General features: G+C 36.4%; 1 protein-coding gene, 1 long non-coding RNA gene and 1 pseudogene across 3 annotated transcripts; 2 read left to right on the top strand and 1 right to left on the bottom strand.

The window, feature by feature from the left end:
- The first annotated feature begins 223 nt into the window (after positions 1-223).
- LOC114761956 (3-epi-6-deoxocathasterone 23-monooxygenase CYP90C1-like) lies at positions 224-1,777 on the top strand (annotated as a pseudogene).
- A 3,599-nt stretch (positions 1,778-5,376) lies between these two features.
- Positions 5,377-8,413, top strand: LOC114761953 (uncharacterized). The gene is made up of 4 exons (XR_003742204.1): positions 5,377-5,468; positions 7,298-7,393; positions 7,887-7,940; positions 8,030-8,413. It is a non-coding gene; the product is annotated as an uncharacterized LOC114761953 (long non-coding RNA).
- An 8,427-nt stretch (positions 8,414-16,840) lies between these two features.
- Positions 16,841-18,768, bottom strand: LOC114761961 (protein SHI RELATED SEQUENCE 1-like). 2 transcript variants are annotated; one of them, XM_028951405.1, is made up of 2 exons: positions 17,860-18,768; positions 16,841-17,425 (listed from the first exon to the last, which is right to left on the bottom strand). In XM_028951405.1, exons 1-2 carry the CDS (start codon positions 18,374-18,376, stop codon positions 17,025-17,027), a joined length of 918 nt encoding a protein of 305 aa, XP_028807238.1. In that variant the 5' UTR covers positions 18,377-18,768; the 3' UTR covers positions 16,841-17,024. The 2 variants fall into 2 exon arrangements, with proteins under 2 accessions (XP_028807238.1, XP_028807239.1); XM_028951406.1 differs by having other exon boundaries at positions 16,841-17,404.
- Between the last annotated feature and the right edge of the window lie 5,340 nt (positions 18,769-24,108).

Below are 24,108 nucleotides of genomic sequence, written 5' to 3'. Positions count from 1 at the left end.
GAAATTGTTTTGTCGGGGGGTTGGTTTTCCGTTGTCGGTGTTTACGATGAATATGGAAGAGACGGGAGGGCAGGCCCAGAAGGATGGGATGAAGTGTTTGACTTTTATTGGGAGTGAAGGGGCCGGAGAGGTATGGCTTTGGGTGCTTATTACCCGTACGATTTTGTCTTCAACGGCTGACACTTAGGCCCATGCGATCAACTTCACCCCTTGTCCTACTATTCCCCCCCCCCCCTTTTCTTTCTTTTCTTCCAATTCCGATTAATTATTACCAGTATTCTTATGCTGTTGGCCCCCCAAACCAAAAAAAAAGAAAAAGAAGATCAATCACATTATGTCAGGGTATCCATAATGAAATCTATATTAGATACCGTCCATCAACTAATAATTAATATGCCGCATCCTCTATATTTTATGTAGTTGACCGAGAACTCGTTATTTGTTTTGTTCGAAACAATTTTATCCCTTTTATATATAAAAGCACGCCCGCACTGATGCATATGGATCCTTTCATAATTTTTATATGCACTATGAATCCATTCCTTGATATCTGCCAGTGAGTCGAGGTGTCCATTTGTTCTTATTTTAATATTCAAGTTCCCTTCTCTCTCTCTTCTTGTTTTTTTTTCACTGCTTGCGTTGTAAGTTGTTGCTGTCATTTTGCTGCCGACTAGTTGTTGGCTGTTTTCGTTTCTGAGTGAGTGGTGGCAAAAAAACTGGAAGACAAGCGGCCGTGAATCATAAAAACAAGAAGTGGTGTGACAGTAGAGAGGAGGTGAGAGGTACTAGTGGGCGCACGAGTCGCTTTAATCGACAATGAAAGCTGGAAAATGCTGTGCACTTCATTTCCAGCGTCAGTACAGGAAGTACATTCCCATATTTACGCAACATGTGTTTTGGCAATTTGCGATGCCATCCATTATTGTTCATCATTCATTGCCTTCGGTACTTTTTCGATCCAAGTTGGGAGTAATAATGAATTCACATTTCACACCCTGACTTGTGTGGATTGGCAGGAGGAAAACATGCAACTAAAGAGGCAGAAGACAGATGGCGGTGATGATTACGAGTGGACAGATTACATGTCGCTGCCATTCACCCAGCATGTGAGTCTCTCTCTAGAGTTAAACACGCATGTTTTTCGATATGCACTCAATGATTGTGCCTATGAATAATGGATCCCATTCCCATCATAATAAGGTGATTAGCGAAACTCTGAGGCTGGCCAATATAGTGAATGCCATCTGGAGAAGAGCAACCAAAGATGTAGAAATTAAAGGTGAGTCATGTACATACATATATGTATATAGCAAGGTTAATTGAAGGCAAGTGTGTGTGTGTGAACTGTGAAGTGGGTGTTGAATTGTTGATATAATTCATCAGGGTACATAATCCCAAAGGGGATTGTGTGGTGGCATCCCTAATGTCGGTTCACATGGACGGGACGATCTATGAAAAGCCCTTGGAATTCAATCCCTGGAGATGGGAGGTATGTAAGTAACAAGAGCTAGGCAGGCTGCCAGATGATATATGTACTATAATTAAAGTGGCGATGAAGCGTGTGTGTGTGTGTTTTATATAGGAGCAGAGAATGGAAGGGAGCGGCGGGAACAGCAAGGGGGTGGTACAGTCCGTTCGGAGGAGGGCAGAGGCTGTGCCCGGGCTGGAAGTGTCGAGTCGAGGCTGGAGCTGTCCATATTTCTGCACCATCTGGTCACCACCTACACCTGGCATGCCCACCCTGACCACATCCTCTACTTCCCCACCGTCAAGATGAGCAAAAGCTGCCCCTTACTGTTCGACCCCTCTAATGACCACTCCTCACACACTACTGTACAGCGCACACGCACACACACCAGAGGGGCTGGAGTTTTTCGTGTATAATTGGGGCGGCTACGTTAGGCACAGCGTCACATCCACCCCATAAGTAATAATTCACCTTCAACCACTCTCTCCTCAATTCTCTCCTCTCCATTATTATGTCTAATAATACTCCATTCTCTGTATCTATCCATATCTGCGTTCCATCAATATATACTTGCATGTCATCCCGTGCGTGCATCTGCCCCTTCTACTGCCTCCCATTCTCCGCTTTTTAAGCTCCCTCGCTCCTTTCTCAGCTGTATTTATTGAGTGTCAGCCTGCACACTTTATATCATATAAATCCGCATATAATAAATACTAGAAGGGGAAATGTTGATAACATGTGAGCTTTACCATAGGCCTCCTTGTGAGCCGTCAATTCAATCCCAGAGCATAATATAATAAAGACATTGTAGAATTTGCCACTGCTTACTATCACTCATTTTCTTTTGTATTATGATTCTTCTGGGTAATTTCATGGGCGTGAAATTCATGTGAACAAAACCTGGAAGTATTTTGATCCAGATAATCATTTTTCCTTCATTCATTACATCAAATCAACGCTCAGGATCATGCATGGAGATGGGCATTGAGAGAAAATAAGGGGACAATTTAATTCTTACGTGTCATCCTTTCTCTATATGTTTGAACCTATACATGGAGATTATTCAAATTATAATTTCCTGTCCCTTTTTAAAAATTGACACGATCATGAGTATCCAGTTATTAGTGCAAATATGATATCAACATATTTGCGCGGCAAGAGACTTGTGAGATACTCCTCCGGTCCTAATTATAAGACCCAATTGACTTATTTGAGGAGATTAAGGAAGTAAGTTAAGTTGGTTATTTATAATAAATAAGTGTTGTTATTCCTAAAATATTCTTGCTAATTAAGTATATTGGCTAAAACTATCATTATTAGAAGGATTATCTTGGAAAAAAATGCATAAATATAAGAGAGAAAATGGATTGGGTCTTATAATTAGGACCAAATAAAAAGTCAAATTGGGTCTTATAATAAGGACCGGAGGAGTAGAAAGTTAATCTTTGTTTTTCTTGAGTTTATTCCCTAAATTAAATAACGTTTTAATTGTGCCAAAAATTAGTCTTCATTCTCATATAAATATAATATACGAGGAATAGACTCACCTAAAACGTAAGGGATAGATGAAAAATGCTGGTGAACAAGAATTGAATTTAATAGTGTCAAGAATTTTAATTTAATAATGTTATACTCTTTGCTTGCGTTTTCCAAAATGCCCTGGGTGGGTTGAGGCCGCGATCCCCATGAGAAGCTTGGGCCTCAGCACCCAAAACTTTCTCGGAAGCCCATTTACTGCGTTCCTAATCTCACTGGCTTTTACACGTGTCAACCGGCGCGCCCTGACCTCCACATCCTGAAATGAATACGTATTTGTTCACATTGAATTATTTATTGGCTTGTTAAAATTATGTGTTTAATTTTACCGTTTCTCTTCAAACAGGATGGCCTCAGAACATCAAAGCTTAAGCCGATGCCCCGACCAATCCAGCAGCTGGTCTAAATAGCAGCTTCTATGAAATTTGTTTCATTGCAAGTTTGCCAACCAACGTCCTTCACCTCTCGCCAGCACCACCACTGCACACCGCTCACAATGACTCCTCCCTCCCCTTGCCTCTATAAGTTCTACTTTTTTTTTTTTGGCCTAATTTAAGAAAGTTATTCCACAATAATTATTTCTCATAAGTTGTTCAAATTACCCCCAAGTAATAGTTGCTCATGAGAAGAATTTGCTTAATTAATTAGAAAATTAGTTAGGAAAAAAATTAATACTTTAATGTCCGCAATTTCTATATGCAATTATACCCTGCAGCATGGGGACACAGGATTGGTCATTGTTGGTGGGAGGATGGAAATGAAGCCACATGCATATTTCATTGTCCTTTTTTCTTTTCTTTTTTTTTTTACTTAGATTATATTTATTTGCCATGTACGTGCCCTTATTATATCCTTCTTCCGGTTTTTAATATAAGAGTTCGTTTGACTTTTATTTTGATCCTAAATATAAAATCTCAATCCACTTTGTCTCTCATATTTTTCTATTTTTTCAATACAGTTCTTGTAATAATAGTAGTTCTAGCCAATATACTTGATTAGCAAAGATACTACATCATGTCCTTAATATAAGAGTTAGTTTGACTTTTAATTTGATCATAAATATAAGATTCCAATTTACTTTATCTTTTATATTTATTTATTTTTTTCAAAGTAGTCCTTGTAGTAGTTGTGCATGTTAAAGATTTAATAAAATAATAGTTTTAGCTAATACATATATTAACAAGAGTATTCTAAAAAAGACAACACCCATTTATTACAAATAATTAACATTAATTTTCTTTATCCATTTAAATTAGTCAACTAGGTCTTACATTAAGTATCGGAGTTAAAAGTTTTATCTTTTCTGAAGTTAACAACTGTTTATTGTTGCGTGCTAATTTTACGCTATTTACTCACAGTGATGCTGGATAGGGACTTCCTGAAAAAATCGGTTGATCAAGTATGATGCCAATGTGGATTTCTTGCTAATTTTTAATTACACAAGTTTCTGTTTTCACTTTAGCCAGACTTCAAAAATCTGACAGGTATGCACGCTGGAGCTGGTTTTAATATCTTATGAGTTCCCTAATCACACTCGGAAAAATCTTTTTTTTTTTCTGATTAGTTTTGGAATCAAAATTCAAACTAGTTCAGACAAAATCCTGCAGAAAAGTTAGGTACCGTTTGATTATTTTCCATTTTGACCAAACTTTCTTTATTTCGGTATTTTGAGTCAGAAATAAACCAATTAGCATTGCCTTTCAATCTTCATTTCATTTGTTTATAATTTACTGTCTCGGTTAGTGAATCTAACTTTCAGTATGACTTCTTTCCATTGCTTTCTAAGCAGATTGTTATGCCACTTTCAGATATTATATGGATCCTCTTGAAGAATTGGGAATGGGAGCAAAATATGCAGATCAGCTTCAAGGAAGTGCTACTGAAAAGGAGGTATACACATATGGCTTGAGCATGCAAAACTGTGCGAGTTTTCTCTCATTATCAGGTTGGCATACTAACAGCAGGGGATCTATTGCCTATTGATGTAAAACAACAAGAAGTAACGGGGACGGGATTAGGGAAGGAAGAGACCAGAGAAAATAGGAAATAGAAGAGAGAAAACCCTGACAGAAAAGTAATTGCAATCTCATTCAATATTCAAGGCTAGTCTCATCTAATGCAGACTCTGAAGTTACTTGTACTAGAATAATAATGAAATGAAAATAATACTAACAACTAATTCTAATAATGAAAAATACTAAAATACCGATAAATCCCATATTTCATCACATATTTTCTTGTGTTTTTCTGTTTTGCTCATTAAGAATTTCTCTTTCTACTTAAAAACCCGTATCAGGTAGGTATAACGTCTCTGTCTATGCAAATGTGGAGAAATATGATACTTTTCTCTATTTGTTGTCTTCTGCAGCATTCCGAGAACTTTGAAACTGTGGATTTGCGGCATTTTTCATTCTATGCATTTGCCGGTAGACCTGGTGCAGAACAATGGAGTAGAAAAAATGAGGTCTGTCCATTTTTATCATAGAATAAAATTTGATTAAGAAGTACAAATTCAGAGGATGGAACTGTGGCAAATCCTTGTATTATAATGAAACAGAACTGCAATACTTCAGTACAAAAGAGAATTGGCTATGGAAATATTGAATATGGCAGATTACAGTGACAACACTGTGCTGAGATGAGAAAATAGCAGAAAATATAGAAGAGACCTTTAGCATTTAAGAGGTTACAGCCTCTTTACTAAGAAGCAGCCTCCTTCCTGCCCTTCCAACACATAGTCCACGCCTAATTTAGTACCCTCAACAGCCCCTCCTTGTCAAAACATCCCCCTCACGCATCATGTGACTAGTTACAGGGAATACCCTACCTCCAGCTCTTTATCTCTTTTGGGGGTGGCTTCCTACCCCAATTGTCTCTCTTTCTCCCCTCATAAGCACTCCTTAGGTTCATTAACATTGAGTCGATTAGAGGATAAGATATCCTCCAAATTGGAATTCAAAGACAGTGACAAACAGTAAAGCGTAGGACTTCAAATTAAATATGCACTATGCTGCAAAGCAGTCCAATCTCTTTGTGAATCTGTTGTAGCACTGATAGGATCCAAATTTGGTAGAGCAAAATAAGGAAGAAAAATCATTATAAAATTATGAGATCAGAGCCTAATGTCACAAATTAATAAAGATGAAGGAAAATCTTCATTAGAATGAGTAAGAATCTTAACTCATAACTGATAAAACCTTGGAAGAATCTCTACTCGTAAAACAAATACTGATTATATTTGTGGATGAGATTTACATGTATTGAGCCTCAATATTTATAGACAACAAAATAACCATGACTCCCTAAAATATATGCCCATTAACACATGACTTGGGAAAATAACAGACTTGAACATGTTTAATAAAAACATTTAAAATAAAATACTTTGACTCAGTAAATAATCCTAACAAACCCTACTTGCTGCGGCACTAAACTAACCACTATTAAACCCATTAAAATAAAATAAAATCAGATTAATTCAATTCCACCAATTCACTGCACGTTGGGTACTCTATCAAGCACCCTTATAAGAAAAGCAGAATATCAAACTGATGACATGAAGATCATCTTCAAAGTCGTAGAAACATCACTGAGGACTCAAGAATTCCTCTCCAATCAATTACATCATTAAACTGCATAAATTGCACATTGCCAGTGCATTAGCCTCCTCTTTCCTTCAAACCCTGTAAATCTTGTTGTAAGAAAGCAATTAACCCATGCACATAAAACACGTGTGATTAATTTTGGCTAGTGTGCCATTTCTTTTGGCCTTGAACTTGCCCCATTGTCAAATATCATCATGGTGCTCCATTCAAACTGAATTGCTTTTTCCCCTAAGAATACTTATTCTCTATGCATATTTCATTAACCTCTATTGTTACATGCCACCCTTTCCTTCCACGCCTTACCTCAGCCTTAGTCTCCATCTGTGTCATTGCATTTTATTTGCATCTCTCTCTCTCTCTGTAACAAATATGTGGCAACTCCCTTTGATGTCGATTGATGGGTACTCTCAAGTGAGATAGGGAACCCTACTCGAAAGGTGTTAAGGTAGGAGAACCGATCCAATTGAATACTCTGTGGAACTTAAGCATCTCATGATACTTAAGTTTCCATCAATTAGTGAGGGTTATCATGATAAATGTCGTGAGTTAACATGTTGGAGAAGTTTTGCTGAATGTGTCACTGATGTTTGTTAGACATTTATTTGGTTAATTCATACTGTCTAGTGTCTAGCAATTTCTTTATTCATTTATTTTTTCTAATTACTATTGTTCTCTTTTGGTTGTTCAGAACATTGAGGCACGCTCTTCTGATGAATCATAGTTACTTCCACAGCATAACTATAAGCTTGATGTTCATGCTCTGAATACTCGTCATCCTGGAGAGGTATTCACACTGCAGCTGTCAAGTTAAGCATTGCAGTGTTAAATCTCTGCCCTGTATCCTATAGTCATAGTAAAGAAGGATGAGAAGATAAAGATACTAATTATTTTGTCACTTAAAACCATCATATTATTTGGCACAATTGTAATTTGTAAATTAAACATTCTGGAGTAATTTAGCAAGAGTCGTTAGTTTTGATGTACTTATTTTTGTTTCCTATACATAATTACTTGGTTAGTGATTATCTCTACCCCTTTTCTGATAAACTAATATTTATGAGTTTTGAGCTGAGAGAGCTTTAGTGAGTTTTGCCTATCGGTTCAATACCATATAGTTATGTCTTCATGTTGTTATAGTTCCTTACTACCTTTTTGTTTGGATCTTTGTCAATATTTTTATGTTACTGGAAATATATGGTTTTGCTTCAATAGGTCTTCTCTCTATTTGTGCATGGGTCTCACAAGAAGATAGAATCCTCTGAAGTATTAAATTTTAGTTTGAATGTAGGGAATTCAGAGGATCAATATGGGGGCTTATGCCTCACCACTGGGTATGATACAGTTTTTAACAGTCTAACACTATACGTATGTTGATCTTAGACACCATAGAAATTTTACTTTGTGTAAATTTCTTTTTCAGGAAAGGAAAGAAGATACATTGTTGAAGCTGGCACACGTCGGGCCACACGGGAGGAAAACATTGAAGAGATCAACTGGAAGGACAATTAGTCACCCTTCTCATAATTAAGCCTGAGGAGAACCCTCGTCCAGGCAAGGACTCAAACCAAAAAATTTACACACATGATTGGGAAAGCAGCAACAAATTATGGCGGTTCAGTAAAGCTTAAGTAGTTTAAGTTTACGAACTACGCAATGCTAATTTTAAACTTGTGGGTTATATTTAAGAGAACATGATTAGATGAAGTTCTTTTAGGTGTTTGTTATCAGGTTCCCTAACACATGGATATTTCACACTTAATCCCTTATAGATTGAAAAACCTGATAACTATCATGCTTGAAGATCCCCCCCCCCCCCCCAATTTGATATTGTCGAAATACTTGGACTTTTTCACATAAAGATAGTTGTTTGTCAAGATGACTAGGAGAAATCCAGAACTTCAAAAGTTCTATTCCAACACAATTTTATGCTGCTTGAGGTTCTTTCCAGACCTATTTTACTAGAAGCTTTTGTCAAGATTAACTAGGGATGAATATGCCAGTATGCATGCTAAGAGCAGCATATTTAGTCTTTGTTTCATGTGATTTAGATTTAAGAGCTGATATTCATTTACATCAATTTTTTTTCCCTTTCTTCTCTTTTTCTTCAGGCGGAGAACCATGAGCCTTCCTAACACACACACACACTGACACACACACAGAGATTATCTCAAAAGTACCCATCTGGACCTCAGACAAGAAACCTTGTTGAATAAAATTATGATCAGAACACCCCCCCCCAAAAAAAAAAAAAGCTAGAAAATATCCAATCCCAAAGAAGATTCGGTTAGAACTTGCTGATGGAAATTCTTGCCTGTAACCAGATGCACCACCAGTCTACTAAAAGATCGTCGCTTCTGAATGCCTTAGCTTCTACCCTTCTCCCAAGATTCTGAAAACGAATGTGCTGGAGGACAAACCTATGTGGTTTGTCACCTGCTGTAGGTCATTAGTTTTTATCCTCTTATGTGTCATTTTCCAGACCATGCGCAGGCGCGTGCTTTCCTTCCTTTGTTGCTTTGTTTTTTTCCCCTTCAAACGGATTATCATTTTAGGCATGATAACATGAAGAAAATGATCACTTATGATGTGGGGGTCATAATGATGCTTTCAGGCTGTTGAGGGAAATGGTGCTGAGCAGATAATTAGTGGGTCAAATGAAGTTCTGGGACCGTGTTGGGCAGTCGCAACATCTGGTGTGCTTGTTCGGGAACAACTTTTTAATGTATCCATATGTCATTATAACCGTTTAAAGTTGCTCAGCCATGGGGAATTTTCTAAAAGGTTCAGTGGAACTTCAGACATTGCATCCCTAGAGGTGGCTGCACCCATTCTCATAATAGGCATGGTAAGGAGACCCCTGGAGATGTCATCTTCATGATAAACCGAGGTGATGAGGTATGCATGGCCCATCAACATGACTGACTGGTGATATAAAATCATGATACACTGATCAATCTCTGAGGACTTGTCAAATAAGGGGCTCACAGTCACTGACCTTGTTCTAATCACCTCTAAGGGGGTGTATGGGTTCGTCCGGACCAGGCAACCTGGATCCCTCTTCTTCAGCACACTGGTTGGTTGCCTTATAATTGTGATGGCAAAGGGGAAGCCTCGTCCCTCATTTGGTCCTCGCTGAAGATTGGATAACCTGAGTGCTATTAATTCCGTTCGTCATCCGAAGGAAAGGTCACAAATGACAGAATAGAAGACAAACGTAAATTTGACCGAAGAGCATGAGTTTAAGATGATGACTAAAAAGAATATAATTTTTTTTGCTGACAAGATTTGGTCATTAATAACTCACAAGCTCGTGAGTTTGAGTCCTATTTCTGGTATGAGTACCTTATTTGTAGGCGAATTATATCTATCTGTATCTGAAAGCATATCCTACCGTAATGAGTTTTTGGAATCTAACTCATTTAAATTTTTATTAAAAAATATATATATAATTTTCTTTTATTTGTGGCAGGAAAATTGTCCAGAACCACAACAGGAATATTATCAGGGTTATCTTCAAAAGAAAAAGACATTAAAATACCCTCAAAAATATTAAAGGACAAATAAGAGTAGGCAAATTTCAAAATCCCAGATCAAACCTCTGATACTATTTTGGAATTTTCAAATCTTGTAAAATTACACAAATACCCTTTACAATTTTTTTACTATTTTTTTTTAAATACTACCACTTCAACACTTCCGACTGCCAGTGCCGGTGGCTAGCCTCCGGAGTTCCGGTGACTACTCTTTCTTATGTATTGACTGCTCTTTTTAAACTATTAACTATATTTGTTTTTAAAATTCGAATGATTACGCTTGTTTAGCTACTAACTACTCTAGTATTACGATTGACTACTTTTGTTTTTAAAATTTTGGTGACTACTCTTATTTAGCTATTGGAGATCTAATATTAAATGTTGTTGGAGATCTAATAATTACTTTTTGTTTAGTTATTTACTACTTTTGTGTAGTCAATATAACTATATAAAAGTAGTTACCAAAACTTTGAAAACAAAAATAGTCAATTGTTAAATTAGAGTAGTCAATAGCTATATGAAAGTAATCACCGAGTGTAAGGACAATGTTGTTATTTCACAAGATTTGAAAATTCCAAAACAGTACCAGGGATCTGATTTGAAATTTTAAAATTTACCTACCCTCATTTGTTTTTTAGTATTTTTGAGGATATTTTAGTTTTTTTTTTTTTCCATCTTCAATCCAATTCAACTTGTTCGTATAACAAAATTTTGTTAGCGTGAAAACATTATTGTTAGAGTTAGAATAGTGCTCTATTATATGATAAGATTGGGCCGGTGTCAGCCCAAGCCCATTGTTGAGAGTTGTCGCATCTAGTTGGTTTGAGTCTGTACAGTATAAATATGACATTTGCTGTCAATAGTCTTTGGTTATGCGCTGCCTCTCGAGCTCCACTTACCAAACTTTACAATTATATATAATTGAGATGCAGTTATTTTTGTAACTAAATCCTGTATTTTAAAATTGTTACATCAGATAATCGATTAGAATCTTGATGAGTAATAATCAATTCTAATCTAATCTCCAATATGTCATTTCGAGAGTTCAATTAAATCATTCTCTTAATTGAGGAAAAAATAAAGAAATCATTAATTGGGATTTAGGGTCTTTATAATTCTAAGCAACCTCAATTACAATTGCAATCTACAATAATATACATCGGTATTCTCTAAATATTGGTATCAATTTTACAATTTATTTGAAGGAATGTTAAAAGATAATTCTTTATTAAATCCGAACTGTGAGTATACTATTTGATTATTTTGATTTTAATTACTTATAATGTTTTATCTATAATAAAATACATTCTAATTTGAAAGAACTACAACATATGATTTACTCATTAAAATATGAAAATGGACGGTTGTTTATGTTTATGAATTTGTAGATTATTATGTCCTAAGAAAACCTCCGAAAAATGAAATTTCCACATTTACTAACTTAAAAATTTAAAAATTAAACACCCAATCATATTGACTATAACCGTAAATATCTGTTGGTACTAGATATACCTATCATAGTATGGGCGAGTTGCGAGTTCAAAAATTAGGAGTTTCTGTATTTTCCTTGCTTTCAGTCTGGAGATGCGTAAAATCTAGATACGTACGTTAGGAAGGTGTAGTACGTAAGAGAGGAAGGAAGATGGTAAAATTAGAAGTAGCGGGAGAACAGAATACGCGTAAATATAGGGAAGTAGAGGCAAATAAAGGGTTGCTTGTATTAATTATTGGAGGAGGAGATGGGATTAAGCGTGCACGCATTGTTTTGTTTGAATGGTCAGCATGAGTGGGCAAATGTGAGGCGTAGGGTTGCCGACATTCAAGAACCCATACTGTTTCTTGGCCTTTATTATTGATTTGCTCTCACCAACTCAGCATCGGGCGTGAGCCATCCCAAGTTTAATTTACAATGCAGTTCATCAGATTCTGGATGAGGGTTTCAGCAAACATACATTATTGGTTGGAGGCTCTTTCATGGATTTTAATGAACAGTTTCGTGTTTTTGTTCCCTCAGAGGTCGTCCTAACATGTACGCTACAGATTATTGCTCAAATTGAAGCAAAGCATTTCCAGACTCTTGCCACCATATGCATCCAATTCGCAGGAATATATATAATCCAGTACAGTGCTCAGCACAAGAGACCTTGTAAGACTACAACCTTACATTCAGTTAATTAGTTTCTCTTCAACTGGAAGGATTTCTCCATCACATCCCTGTCGCCACATGTATGTATATATATAAGCTCACGCATGTATGCAGCACTCTCCATTTCATTGTCTCTCTTTTCAAGGAATTACTAGTTGATCGAACAACATTTATTTCATCATGAAGAAACGGCTAAACTAATATTTATATATGTACATATATACTCTTCCGCTCATTAATATAGGATTCAATTATTGAATTGATTTTGATCATAAATATAAGATCTATTTCTCATATTTATTAATTTTTCCTGAATTACCCTCATAGATACTCTCTCAATCATAATCAAGTAAAAAAAAGAGGAAAGATATTAAGAAAGATGATTATAGTATTTTAGGAAAAATACGTCATATTTCTTAAAATTAACTAACTTACCTAACTTTCTTAATCTAATTAAATTAGTTAAATACGTTTTATATTAAGGACCGGAAGAGTATAAACCCACGGAACTTCTGAACTGATAACACAAGTATATGAAATTTTATAAAATTGAATCCCAAGTCATCAGAGAATCCACGGATAAGTTATAACTCGGAAGATTAAATTTAGTTTTAAGAATGAGAGGAGGGGTGATGGCATTGGTAAAGAAAGGGGAAGAGTTGATCTGATGGTTGGTTGAGCGAGGGAGGTTGGGGCAACGTCAACATCTCATTTGTGTTCAATTAATTCGTTCAGTGCTTGTTTAATTTAACAAAGCATGATTCAGCCCTTCTACTGCGTGTAATTCCATGTATGGCAAGGAAAGGGAAAGGCATAAAGATAAATAATGAAACAAAGGGTTTTGGATGTTTTGAAAGAGAAGGGAAAGGGATGGAAGTGCTCTTGGGAATTGGGAACGCATTGATGCATTATTCCCCAAAGAGCAAACAGCATTATCCCATCTACTCTCTATAGCCCTCCCTTTTCCTACATAGCTACTGCCTCCCCTCCCCCATCTCACTCTCATCAATCTCACTATGCATTATATTACTCTTCATCATTCATTTTCTTAGAAAGCACTATATAAGCAAAAATAATTATGTTTCGCCCAATTGGAAAATTTAGTTATTTCTCTTAATTATTATGTATGAAATTGATTCTTTTCGGAAATTTCCCTTTAGTAATCATTTATTGTATTAATTCTAACTACTCTTGTTTTGTAATTTTAAATGAGGGGCACAATTAGAAGCCTGCATTAATCACACTTAAAATTGCGTAACTTTTGCTTATAATTAAGGCCACGAAAATTTGGGAGTTTTTGCTTATCTAATTGAGACTAGAGGGAGTATCACAATATCATACAGCTAGCGCGATTGGATTAAAATCATGCACTCTATCTATCTTTTTTCGTAAGAGCCGGCTGAGATTCATGGATATCAAATAGTAGGCAAAGTTAGTTAATGTCTTAAAAATTTTAGTTTCTTTCTAATTCCAACCTCCATTAAATAATATGGTTTCAGGAATTAAAGTTCGATAAATCATTTACTATAAGGATATATCAGGAAGCATATTCTAATTTTTCGTAGAACTATGAAAATGCTCTTACGAAAAAAAGACACGCTCTATACCTCTTTAAGCTGACTCTTGTGAAAAAAGAGCAAGAGACCACAAATTCTTTTGTTGCACAACTTGGGGATGGGCTTTCTATAAATGTATTAGGTATCAATAGTAATTTAAAAGCTAGCTCTGTAACCAATATGAGTTCTTGAACGGATGGATAAAACACACATTTAGGTTTCTATAGTTTTTGCTTTCGGCATGCTTTCAGAAGGTAAAAGGAAATTTTCGGGGTGATGACGTGATAACGAATTCTCATAAAAGAAATCCAAGAAAGTAATGCGTGATTTACTAGAAAACGCCAGAACCAGCCAAATGATCAGATTGATGATGGAGATTTTAGAATTGCTGAATACTACTAGCAGTAATTCAGACTGTCCGTTTGAGCGAAATCAGCATGCCACTTTGGCAACCTGCAGGCTCAGACAACGAAGTTCTCTTCATAGGGTTCTGAGAAATAAGAAATTGTATAAAGTGATACGCATGGCTACTTTCTGGGAATCACAATCAGGTTTACGTACAAATTTGGGATATGATGCAACGATCCTTAACGAAATCGATGATGACTTTTAGAAAATCTCAGCTTACAACACTGAAGCTAAGCTTTTCATCAAAAGCTCCTATATGATCATTTCTAAAAAAACATTTTTTCCAATATCTTATAGACGTCCCTAAGTGTCATTTTTCGGTTAGAAATACTTTGGTTGAGTGAGAGGGGGACGTATTAAAAAGGAACAAAGTGAGAGAGTTGATTAACGGTAAATTCAGTGAGCGGCAGTGGCACTGCTTCCAAAGCTTATGATGAAGAATACGAGATTGTGTGGACAAACAGATCTGCCAATCGTTTTGAAGCCACGCGCAAATTAAAGTGGGAAATGGAGCACATATGATATTATTGTGATTATTGAGAGCTCTTTTAATTTCATTTGCTGAGTGTTGAGATGATCAGCGGTCTTGAGCATCACCTGATGAATTAATTATTACCCCTAATTCCTATTAAACATGTCAGAACAATTTACACACTCCATGCGCACAGGTGTTTCGTTGATTACCTCCGTCTGGGCAATCATTTACAACGAGAAGTCGTCCCTCCAAAGTTCCCAAAATATCATGCCCTTACCATGCATGCCCCTCAATGCAACATTGCACAACACGTGCTTAGCTTCAACATTGGCTACATTGTTAAAAGTGAATCATCCATCCATTGGCAGGAAATCTTCCATAGATAGCACTAGATGTGGCGTATAAAAATTGTCCATCAAACCAAGCCTCCAGGGTATTCCCTTGTCTTTCTTTTCTCAAACTCCTGGTTTGATTTGTATTCATGTTTAAAAAATTATTATATACATATAGGTTACTAGCCATACCCACAGATAACTTCCCATCAAGGGGATAGGAATATTAAAGAAGTGAGATGTTCCCTTGTCTTCTTGCTCCTAGTTATATAAGCCCCTTCTGCATGTGAAAGGATAAAAATTGCACAAAGGGAAGATTTTAATCTGTCTATTTCCTACGGTCTGTATGAACTCTTAGATCGAAAGGCAACCCCTCTAACAAATTGAGGATGGTGATTGTTAAAGTGACAGAGAGGCGATGAGAAGTGGAAGACTGAAAATTGTGAATCTCTCAAACCCCTCTCCCTCCGTTTTTCAAATTGGCAAGCTCATCGCTTTATCTGTCGCACTGTAGGGCAACTGCAACGTGCCACCACACAGTGGCGTTGAACATCTGTATGCATATATGTGAACACATGCATGCATGTCTGACTTCAATTTCTCAAACATTTTTATTAACCCATTAAAACCATTCATTTAGAATGTTTCTCAGAAGATAAACCTAACCCCAATGATTTGCACCAAGTGGAAGGTAACACACCCTAAACCAAGAAGGATGTCTTCAAGAAATTTTTAACATTTTCCTGTCAGAAATTCATGCTGGCCATCCGTCATATCATATACAAGTGCAGGTACCATGATGCTCTCCACATTCAAGAGCATTATCCCCGTAGCATAAATAGCTGCGTTCAAAGAAAAGGGCGCGCACACACACAGACCCATATGGTGCTATTATATCTGGTCATTTTCATTTCTAAAGTAGTTTTCAGAATATATTATTTGATTAGTTTAGCCAAAATAAAAATAAATAAAAACACATGAAAGCAAGTTATCACAAAATATTGTGTGGTTCACAATATCATAGCTTTCACTTTTATGCTAGCAAGTTATCACCAGATTCTGTACGTCTATAAAAGTTAAAAGAAAGGGTGCCAAGCCAATTAATTTATTTTCGCACGCATATATGTATCATAAAAATTACTGCTCGCAGAGAATAAAGTACTGAACTATACATGAGGATGAGAATGCAAGCCGCGCCAACTTGCTTGGGAAATTTCTGGTATCTTACAAGTAGCAAAAGCCTTTCCCCTCCCACTTCTGCATAGTTTTCTTGGACTTTTCTTTCTGACCTGGAGTTTTCTTGGACTAGGTTCAAGAAAATCTCACAGAAGTGCGGGTGTGTATGTGTGAGATAATGTGTATACCATATATATGCTGTACACTTTACTCAGGTATAATGCAGTGTTGCCCTATATACGCATACTTGGCTGCATGTGAATTAAATATGAGATAGCTAGCACTGAGCAAATTGATCACCAATCTTTCCCGTTTCTTAGTGAACGTAACATCTATGTCTGCATAGTTTTATTGAGTAATAATGGAACCACAGTATTTCACATGGGAATAGGGGGAGAGATTTTCACCTTTTAAACTTGAAAGCTGCTCCTACATCGTTGAGAGGCCATAACCAAGTATGAAAAGAGGAAACTTCTCTGTGGGTTTCTTCCACATAGGGATAACGGGGAAAATGCAGCTTCCAAGTCGAGAAGGCGTGAAGAAAACTAAAGACGAGTGACGCACTTACACTCACCACACATATTACAAGTAGATGGATTATATAACTGAACCAAGCATTGAAATTTGCATTGAAAAAATGGTCTACAATACTTTCTCTACTTAATTTTGACCTGATTCTCTTTTTTCTTTTTATCTCTCCTGCTACTTATACGGGTGTCAAATTTTACAACGACAGTAATATCCAACAGCGAGAAGAAGCTGGATGCACTATTAACCTTTTTCATGTTCCTATTTATGAAGATCTCGAGGGAAGAATTGCGTACCAATACCTTCAGCCATGATGGTGTTAAGTGGAGCTGGATACAAAGAAGAAGGATCCCCAAGCGCCCCACCCGGCGGAACCATGGCACCACCACCCATTGAGCTCGCGGGTAAAACAGACGCACCGCTGGCGGCACCGGCAATGAGGTTCAATGGTTGAACTCCACCTACGCCAGCGGGGGCGCTCACATCTCCAGCTGTGTAGTTATATTCAGGACCCTGGTCGTACAGAATTCCTTTGAACACATGCCCTCCTATGTTCACTGCCGTTTGGTATGCAAATTGTTCGTCCGCATCGTCAATGGAGTTCACCCGCACACATCGGAAATCCGCAGGCGAGCTTACCACTGCAGGAAAATCCCGGTGCTCTAAGCCATTTTTAGAATTTTGTTGCATAGAAAACCACCAAAAGGTAAAAGCCGTTGATTAGTTAGCAGAATATGAAAGATTATTAAATGACGACAAATTGAAAGAAAAAAAAACACAACAACACAGGTTGAGAAAGGGATGAGAAAGAGTGAGAGAGAGAGAGACAGAGAGAATGATCGAAGAAAGTGGAGCAACAGTTTCTTCCCTGTGAATCAACTCGTCAGGGCTACTAAATAACAGTGTCTGCTGGGGAAAAGGGAAAAAGAAAAAGATGAAGAATAGGGTGGATTGAGATGAGATTTGGTTTCACACGCAACCGATATGGTAGGGGAGAATAAGCGGATAATACATCCAAACCTTTCTCATCATCTCACTCTCAACCATCTTTTCCGCAGGAGTCAAAAAAGAAACAAGGGCATGCTAAGATATGTACCTGTTTCGCGGTGTCTTCTGGGAAGAGTGTCCGGGTGAAGTTGGAGTTGGTGTTGCTGTTGGCGCTCGCGACGCTTAGGAGCAGGAACCCAAGTGCTTTTGATGTGTGTTTGGCAATGGAAGCCTCTGCTTTTACAGCAAGTCCTGCACCTCATGTGGGGGCAATCCTTCTTGGCTTTGTTCCCGCAATCTTGGCAGCTTATTCCTCCTCGACCTCTCATAGTCGTCATCATCCCTGAGGATCTCGACGAGGACGGCGGATCATCGTAGCTCCTGCTCGCCCCGTACACATCTTGTTCCGATGGCCTTGTTCCCGGCATGAACTGCTCCTGTTGCTGGTTCCATAGCTCCAACCCTCTGTACGACGACACATCCTCGTTCTTGTACCAGTATAGGGTCTCGGGCGGAGGGAATTCCGTGGTTGGGTTATGATGCCCTTGTGCTTCTTCTTGTTGTTGTTGGTTGGTTCCTCTACCTCTACCTCTATCTCCACCGCCTAGTGAGAATAAACCCGCCATTGATTTGCCACCTCTAAGCCTGACCCGCCACTCAATTGTGAGTGACAATCCATATCAGAGAGCTCGAACTCTGTGGTTAGATGAATGAAATATACGAGCGGAAAAAACCCAAATCGAAAACAATTGGTTGGATCGAATCGGGGGTGTGAGAAAAGGACAACCTATTGTAAATGCTGTTGAAACTCCAGCATACTTTTTTTGGTTGCACCGTCCTTGCGCGCTCTCTCTCTTCCCCCCTTCCTCCCCCCACAGGGTCCTGATTATTTTGTTGGAGGACAAGGAATAGAATTGAAGAGGGAATTAAGGAGGCGGGTGTTGGGAAGCGTTGATGATGATGGGGCCTTGAAAGAAAGAAAGAATAAAAGAAGAAACAGAAGAAAATTACAAAGAGGGAAACAGGCGTAGCTGCAACTGCAACTGCGACTGCGACTGCGACGCCGCCATACCCTTCTGTTCCTCTCTGCAAACTCTGCTGCAGCTCCTTCAACTTAATTTAAGTCCCGAAATCAAACCCTCCCATTCTCTTTCTCTTTCTGATTCCTCAGCCACACACAGTTTCTGAGCTTTTCCTTTTTCTTTTCCTTTGTTTTTTTTTGTTTTTTTGTTTTCCTTTTGGATGTGTCTAGTTTCTGAGCCGTTTTCCTTTGTATCTGTAACCCTCTCTGCCTTGTTTCTTGTTAACTCCATGACAAAAACTTTTCTCCCCCATTAGTAATCCATTCTGGACCCTTTATCTCATCTCAATTCTCTCATCCTACGGTGCACAACAATCCTACGTGTCAAAGGAACAGCTTTCTGCGTCCTCGTCCTTTCCACCGGAAAACCCGCTGCTTTTCGTGACATATTGCCCCTTCCTTTTTTCCCCATTTTTCTTTAAATTTATATTCCTTCCCCTCACAAAAATTAAAACATTCAAATATTAAAATATATTAGCTATATTTTTTGAAAAAAGTATAAAAACTTGGCTATAAAGAATCTAGTTTAACTAGTAAAAATGTTTCGTTAGTCAGAGGGGATGTGGCATAATAGAAGCTTAAAACTCGAATCTTTTTATGTCAATAAAAATTGTTTATCTGAAATTTGCAAAATAAAAGCTATGTAATATGTTCTTTTTCTTAGTTTATTCTCCTTTGCGCTTTCCATTTAATAATGCCAATAATGAAAAACCGTAGATAATGAATGTCATAATCAAGCAATTTCTATATTTTTTTTATATAATTCAGAGTATTTTGAGTCATTTTGGGTGCTTAATTAATTTTTATCAGATCAAAAGCATTAAGATTAAATTTCTCTCTATCAGTATGTTTATCAAAATTTAAATTTACATTCTTTTTCCTATAAAAATAAAACTACTTATCATCTCAACAAATCAACGGCTTATTCTCAATCAAATAGAGGCATTGAAGCCATGCTTGAATCAAATAATTTCTTTATTTCATTATATTCAGCAATACCAAATAGATTCCTAGTAATAATTCTAAAAAATATGAATAATTAATAGTAAATTAGTAATTTTAATTTTAAAATTTAACATGTTTATGTTTTATTCCCATAACTAAAATATCATGCTCAATAAATAAAACTAAAATACGATAAAATATGGATGTTGTTGTGTAATTTTGATTGCGCGTACATCATCAGCAAAAAGTTTTAAGAGAGCGGCACTGTCTATGGTCAACTTTAATGAGTAACGCTGTTTCAAAAAAAAAAAAGAACAAAAAAGGGGGAAAACTATAACAAGCTAAGACCCCTTTTGGTTTAGCGGAAAGATTTCAAATGAAATTTAGGCAATTAAGGATTGAGAGGAGAACGGAAAGGCCTGAAAAAATATGGTTAATTATGCTTAATAATAGAATGTACTCCTATACAGGGCTGCACAATCGACATATTAGGTCAGACTAAAGCCTAACCCGAAGTTTAGTCTGATTTTTGGTCAGACTGGGTTTGACAATTTGTAGTTTGGTCCAGTCTAGTGGTGACCCGAAGTGAAAATACATAAAAATTTCTAAAAATATTAAAAAAAATAAAAGTAACATGTAAATTAGAAATTATTAAAAAAATAAAAAAAATTCACTTAAACTGGACCAGACCAGCCCAGATGATTTGATCACTCGGTCCAAAACCCAATCTAACCTAACCAACTAGTTCGTTCAGCCTGGTCTAATTTTATTATATAATTTATTTAGACTGAATTGGATAGGACTAGACCATTATGGGTTGAAGTAGAGTATACCGGACTATCGAGTTTTTGTACACTCTTACAAATGGAAGGCATAAAAAGTTGTCGCCATAATTATATACTAGTCAACTAAAATGTATGAATACTTGGATTTGTGGTTCTCGTATGGCTGAATTAAATTTCGAGGAATATAAATGTAATATATTTATCAAAGGGACTCAAGAAGTGGGAGACGCTTATGATTATTAAATTATTATTATTATGGCAATATAATGGAGATGGTGGCCTTGTAGCATCGGCGCTTGGCCCCCTTACCTTTTCGTTGGATTTCGATCCGTACGTACGATGTCTATATTTATTATTAAATTTACTCGATTTCAATTTGTTTTGTTTCAATTCGATTCTGTTTATGCTTGACGAAACTAGTTCTACTTTTTAGAACTTTCTCAGAACTCTTGGATACAGAATCCATGGAAATATGGAAACATAATATTTATATGATCAATACAATAAAAAATAGAGGTTGCGTGAATAAATTTATTGTTCATTTCCACTTATGAATCAAACATCGTCTAAATGTTTGGGTTAGATTAGATGAAAGGAAATGAAAAGGTTGATGAGAGAGAGTTTTATTATTATTATTTTTTTTTTGTTACAAGATAGTTTTATTTTATTTCAAGTTACAGATTTAAGAACTCCCAAATGAGAAGCCATATCATGTTGAAAAATAAAAAAGTGGCTATATCCAACTTCATTCTCAGTTGCTATTGGGTCTTGTAAACATCATTATATGAATGCACATTATCTCAGTTGCCCCCTTCGTTTCCTTTATAAGCGAGATTAAAGGTCTTATTTATAAGAAATATTATTATTTTTTTTTATCTGAATGTACATTTTATCTCTAATTAATTATCACGTAGACAAAGGTATTAATTTTAATCTCATTTTCAGGTTATTATCATAATTATTGATTCTTCTATTTCATTTTTTTAGGGATTAGTAATCATATTGCAGTTAACTTATGATTTTTATGTCCTCCATCTCATATTGAAGTTATTTTATAAGATTTCATAATTAGATCCCGCTAGAAAAACATTTGGTTTGGCAGGAAAAGAATTATTGAATTAATTAATATACTTCTCTAGTTTTATTTATAAGGTAGAAAAAAAAGAAATTTTTTAGTTTTATTTATAAAGCAGAGAGAGAAATTTTTTATATAAATGTATAATTTTATCATTTATTTATTATTATATTGACTTTATTTATATGAGGTATGATCTACATTAAATAAGAATAAAATTAAAAAATTGTTGAATTTTAAAAAAGACTTAATAAAATTTAAGATTTTTTTTAATTTGTGTAAAAAAATATTAAAAGTAACTTATAATCAGGGTTAAAAGTGTATGCTACTTCGTTCAATCTTGATTTTCCGAGCTAATTCTTCCGTTCTATATCTGTTGCTATCTTTTAGACCTTTTGTTTTGTTTCAAAACATACATCGTTTTAAAAGCACAAAGCCGAGTAACTTTTCCCCTTGCTAATGCGACATTTATATATTGCCATTTAATAATATAACTATATCTTTCTCATGACATTTTGTTTAATTTCACCTATAATCTTTCTCTCTCTATCTTTTTGTGTAATTTTTTTCCTTTTACTCACTAATTTATTTTGTAATATAAATTATACTACAAAAGAGATTTTATATTAAAAATCGAAGAGCATATTTTGCACTAATTGAAGACTTCCTAATCTGATCTATGCGCACAACTTAAACAGCAGTGTTTTGTTTAAGGCTACGGTATTTTTTCCCCCTCAACGAAACCATAGAATCTATGTGACTTATTATTATTTTTTTTTCAGATAAGAGAAAAAAAATGATTAGGACATGGGATAAGGAATCCATAGGGTAGAGAACAACAAGAGAGGGTGAAAAGTAAATGAGGAGGGAGAGTGGCGACTTGAAATAATTGTGCGAGGGTGCGTGATCCTCGAGCCGTGTGTTTGTTCCCATAGTTGACTACCCTGCAACCAAAACCCAGACACTATCCTCTTTTCTTTTCTACTTTTGGCCTCTAAACCAACATTCTATGCGAGCCTTGTGAATCAAAAACAATAGTACACTGGCGTTATTTTGGCCTCTAAACCCAGATTGGCCTCTCCTTTTTGGCCTGTGCGCTCCCTTCTTTTCTACTGGTGTGGTTGCGACGTAGAACTTTGTGAGAGCGGAGATGGTAAAAGATGATGCTTCAAATCCCAAAGTTAACGAACCCTCCTCTTATCTTATTCAAGTAAATCCTGGCGTCATGGAACAGCCATGCTCCTGCTGCGTGCATGGATGGCTTCATGGACTCATCAGAAGCAAGGAGAGAGAGCACAAGCTAGAAAAGTGGTGCCCTAATATTGTGGAAGCTAGCTAGCCAAGGGGTGAACTGAGCATGAATCATAAATGGAATGGAATCCAAACAAAAGAGGATGCTTGCTGGGCTTCGGAAGAAGCAAAGAAAGAGACGCGAGAGGGCCGTGTCAGAGCCATAAATGAGGGAACAGCCCCGTCAGGCATGTGAGTCGAGGACTATATAAGCAGAAACTCACAGAAAAGGAATATGTCTAATATAAAATATTTTCCTCCTAGCCAGATTGTTTTTTCCTCTTCCTCTCCTTTCTCACCTTCTCTCTTTTATAGATTAGTAGAGTACTGTTAAACCCATAAACTTGATGAGAGTATGTGAGCTTGGTTTGGTTGGATGGTAAAAGCAGTGTGGGAAGGATAGAGCAGTAACAGAGTGAGGAGAAGGAGATCGAGTCAGATATGGAGAGAGTGTGAGGTCCCACCATTAAATTGGGTGGTGTGTGTTTTAAATCTTTTCATTATGTTTGGTATTCTTAATCTCATCAACGTAGAGCTGTCTGTGGAGCAGGACCATCCCATCTAGCTCTCGTTTAGCTTCCTAGCCCTCCCTTTTCACTGTTCCTATTCCATATATATCCCCATCCCTCTTTCTTTACCTTCCTCCTCCATCCATTCACTACGCTACCCTTTCCCATTTGGCTGTCTACTTAACCCATTTGTGTAGATGCGGAACGGTTAACGGTCAATTGAGTTCACTCGTAAAAGTGTATGACTGGGCATCAAGTTCACATGCTGTACTAATTACAGCTTCATGGTTAGCCTCAGTGAAAAAAACGCAAATCATGAAGCTGCAGTGGCAGCCAAAAAAAGCATATCATAGTGCATTACAGCTTATATCCAACTCTACCCTTTGGGCTGGTTAAAAAAAAAAAAAAAAACCTCTATCTTTGCTATTTTTTTACTTTCTAGATAAAAACTTCTCAATTGGCATAAAACTACCAATACTTAATTTATATAATATAAGAGTTAGTTTAATATTCAATTTATTTTTAAATATAATATTTTAATATGTTTTGTTATTTATATTTATTTATTTATTGGGTTAATTAATCTGAAAGTCCTTATAGTTTTAACCAATTTTAAATTAGGTCCTTATAGTTTTTTTTCTTTTTATCAGGTCCTTATACTTTCATCTATTTT

The sequence above is a fragment of the Neltuma alba genome, unplaced genomic scaffold, assembly GCF_004799145.2.
Source record: "Neltuma alba isolate B1F8T4 unplaced genomic scaffold, ASM479914v2 tig00011155_pilon, whole genome shotgun sequence".
Classification (NCBI taxonomy): domain Eukaryota; kingdom Viridiplantae; phylum Streptophyta; class Magnoliopsida; order Fabales; family Fabaceae; genus Neltuma; species Neltuma alba.
The sequence above is the reverse complement of the archived record's forward strand: the minus strand, read 5'-3'. Positions and strand labels throughout refer to the sequence as shown.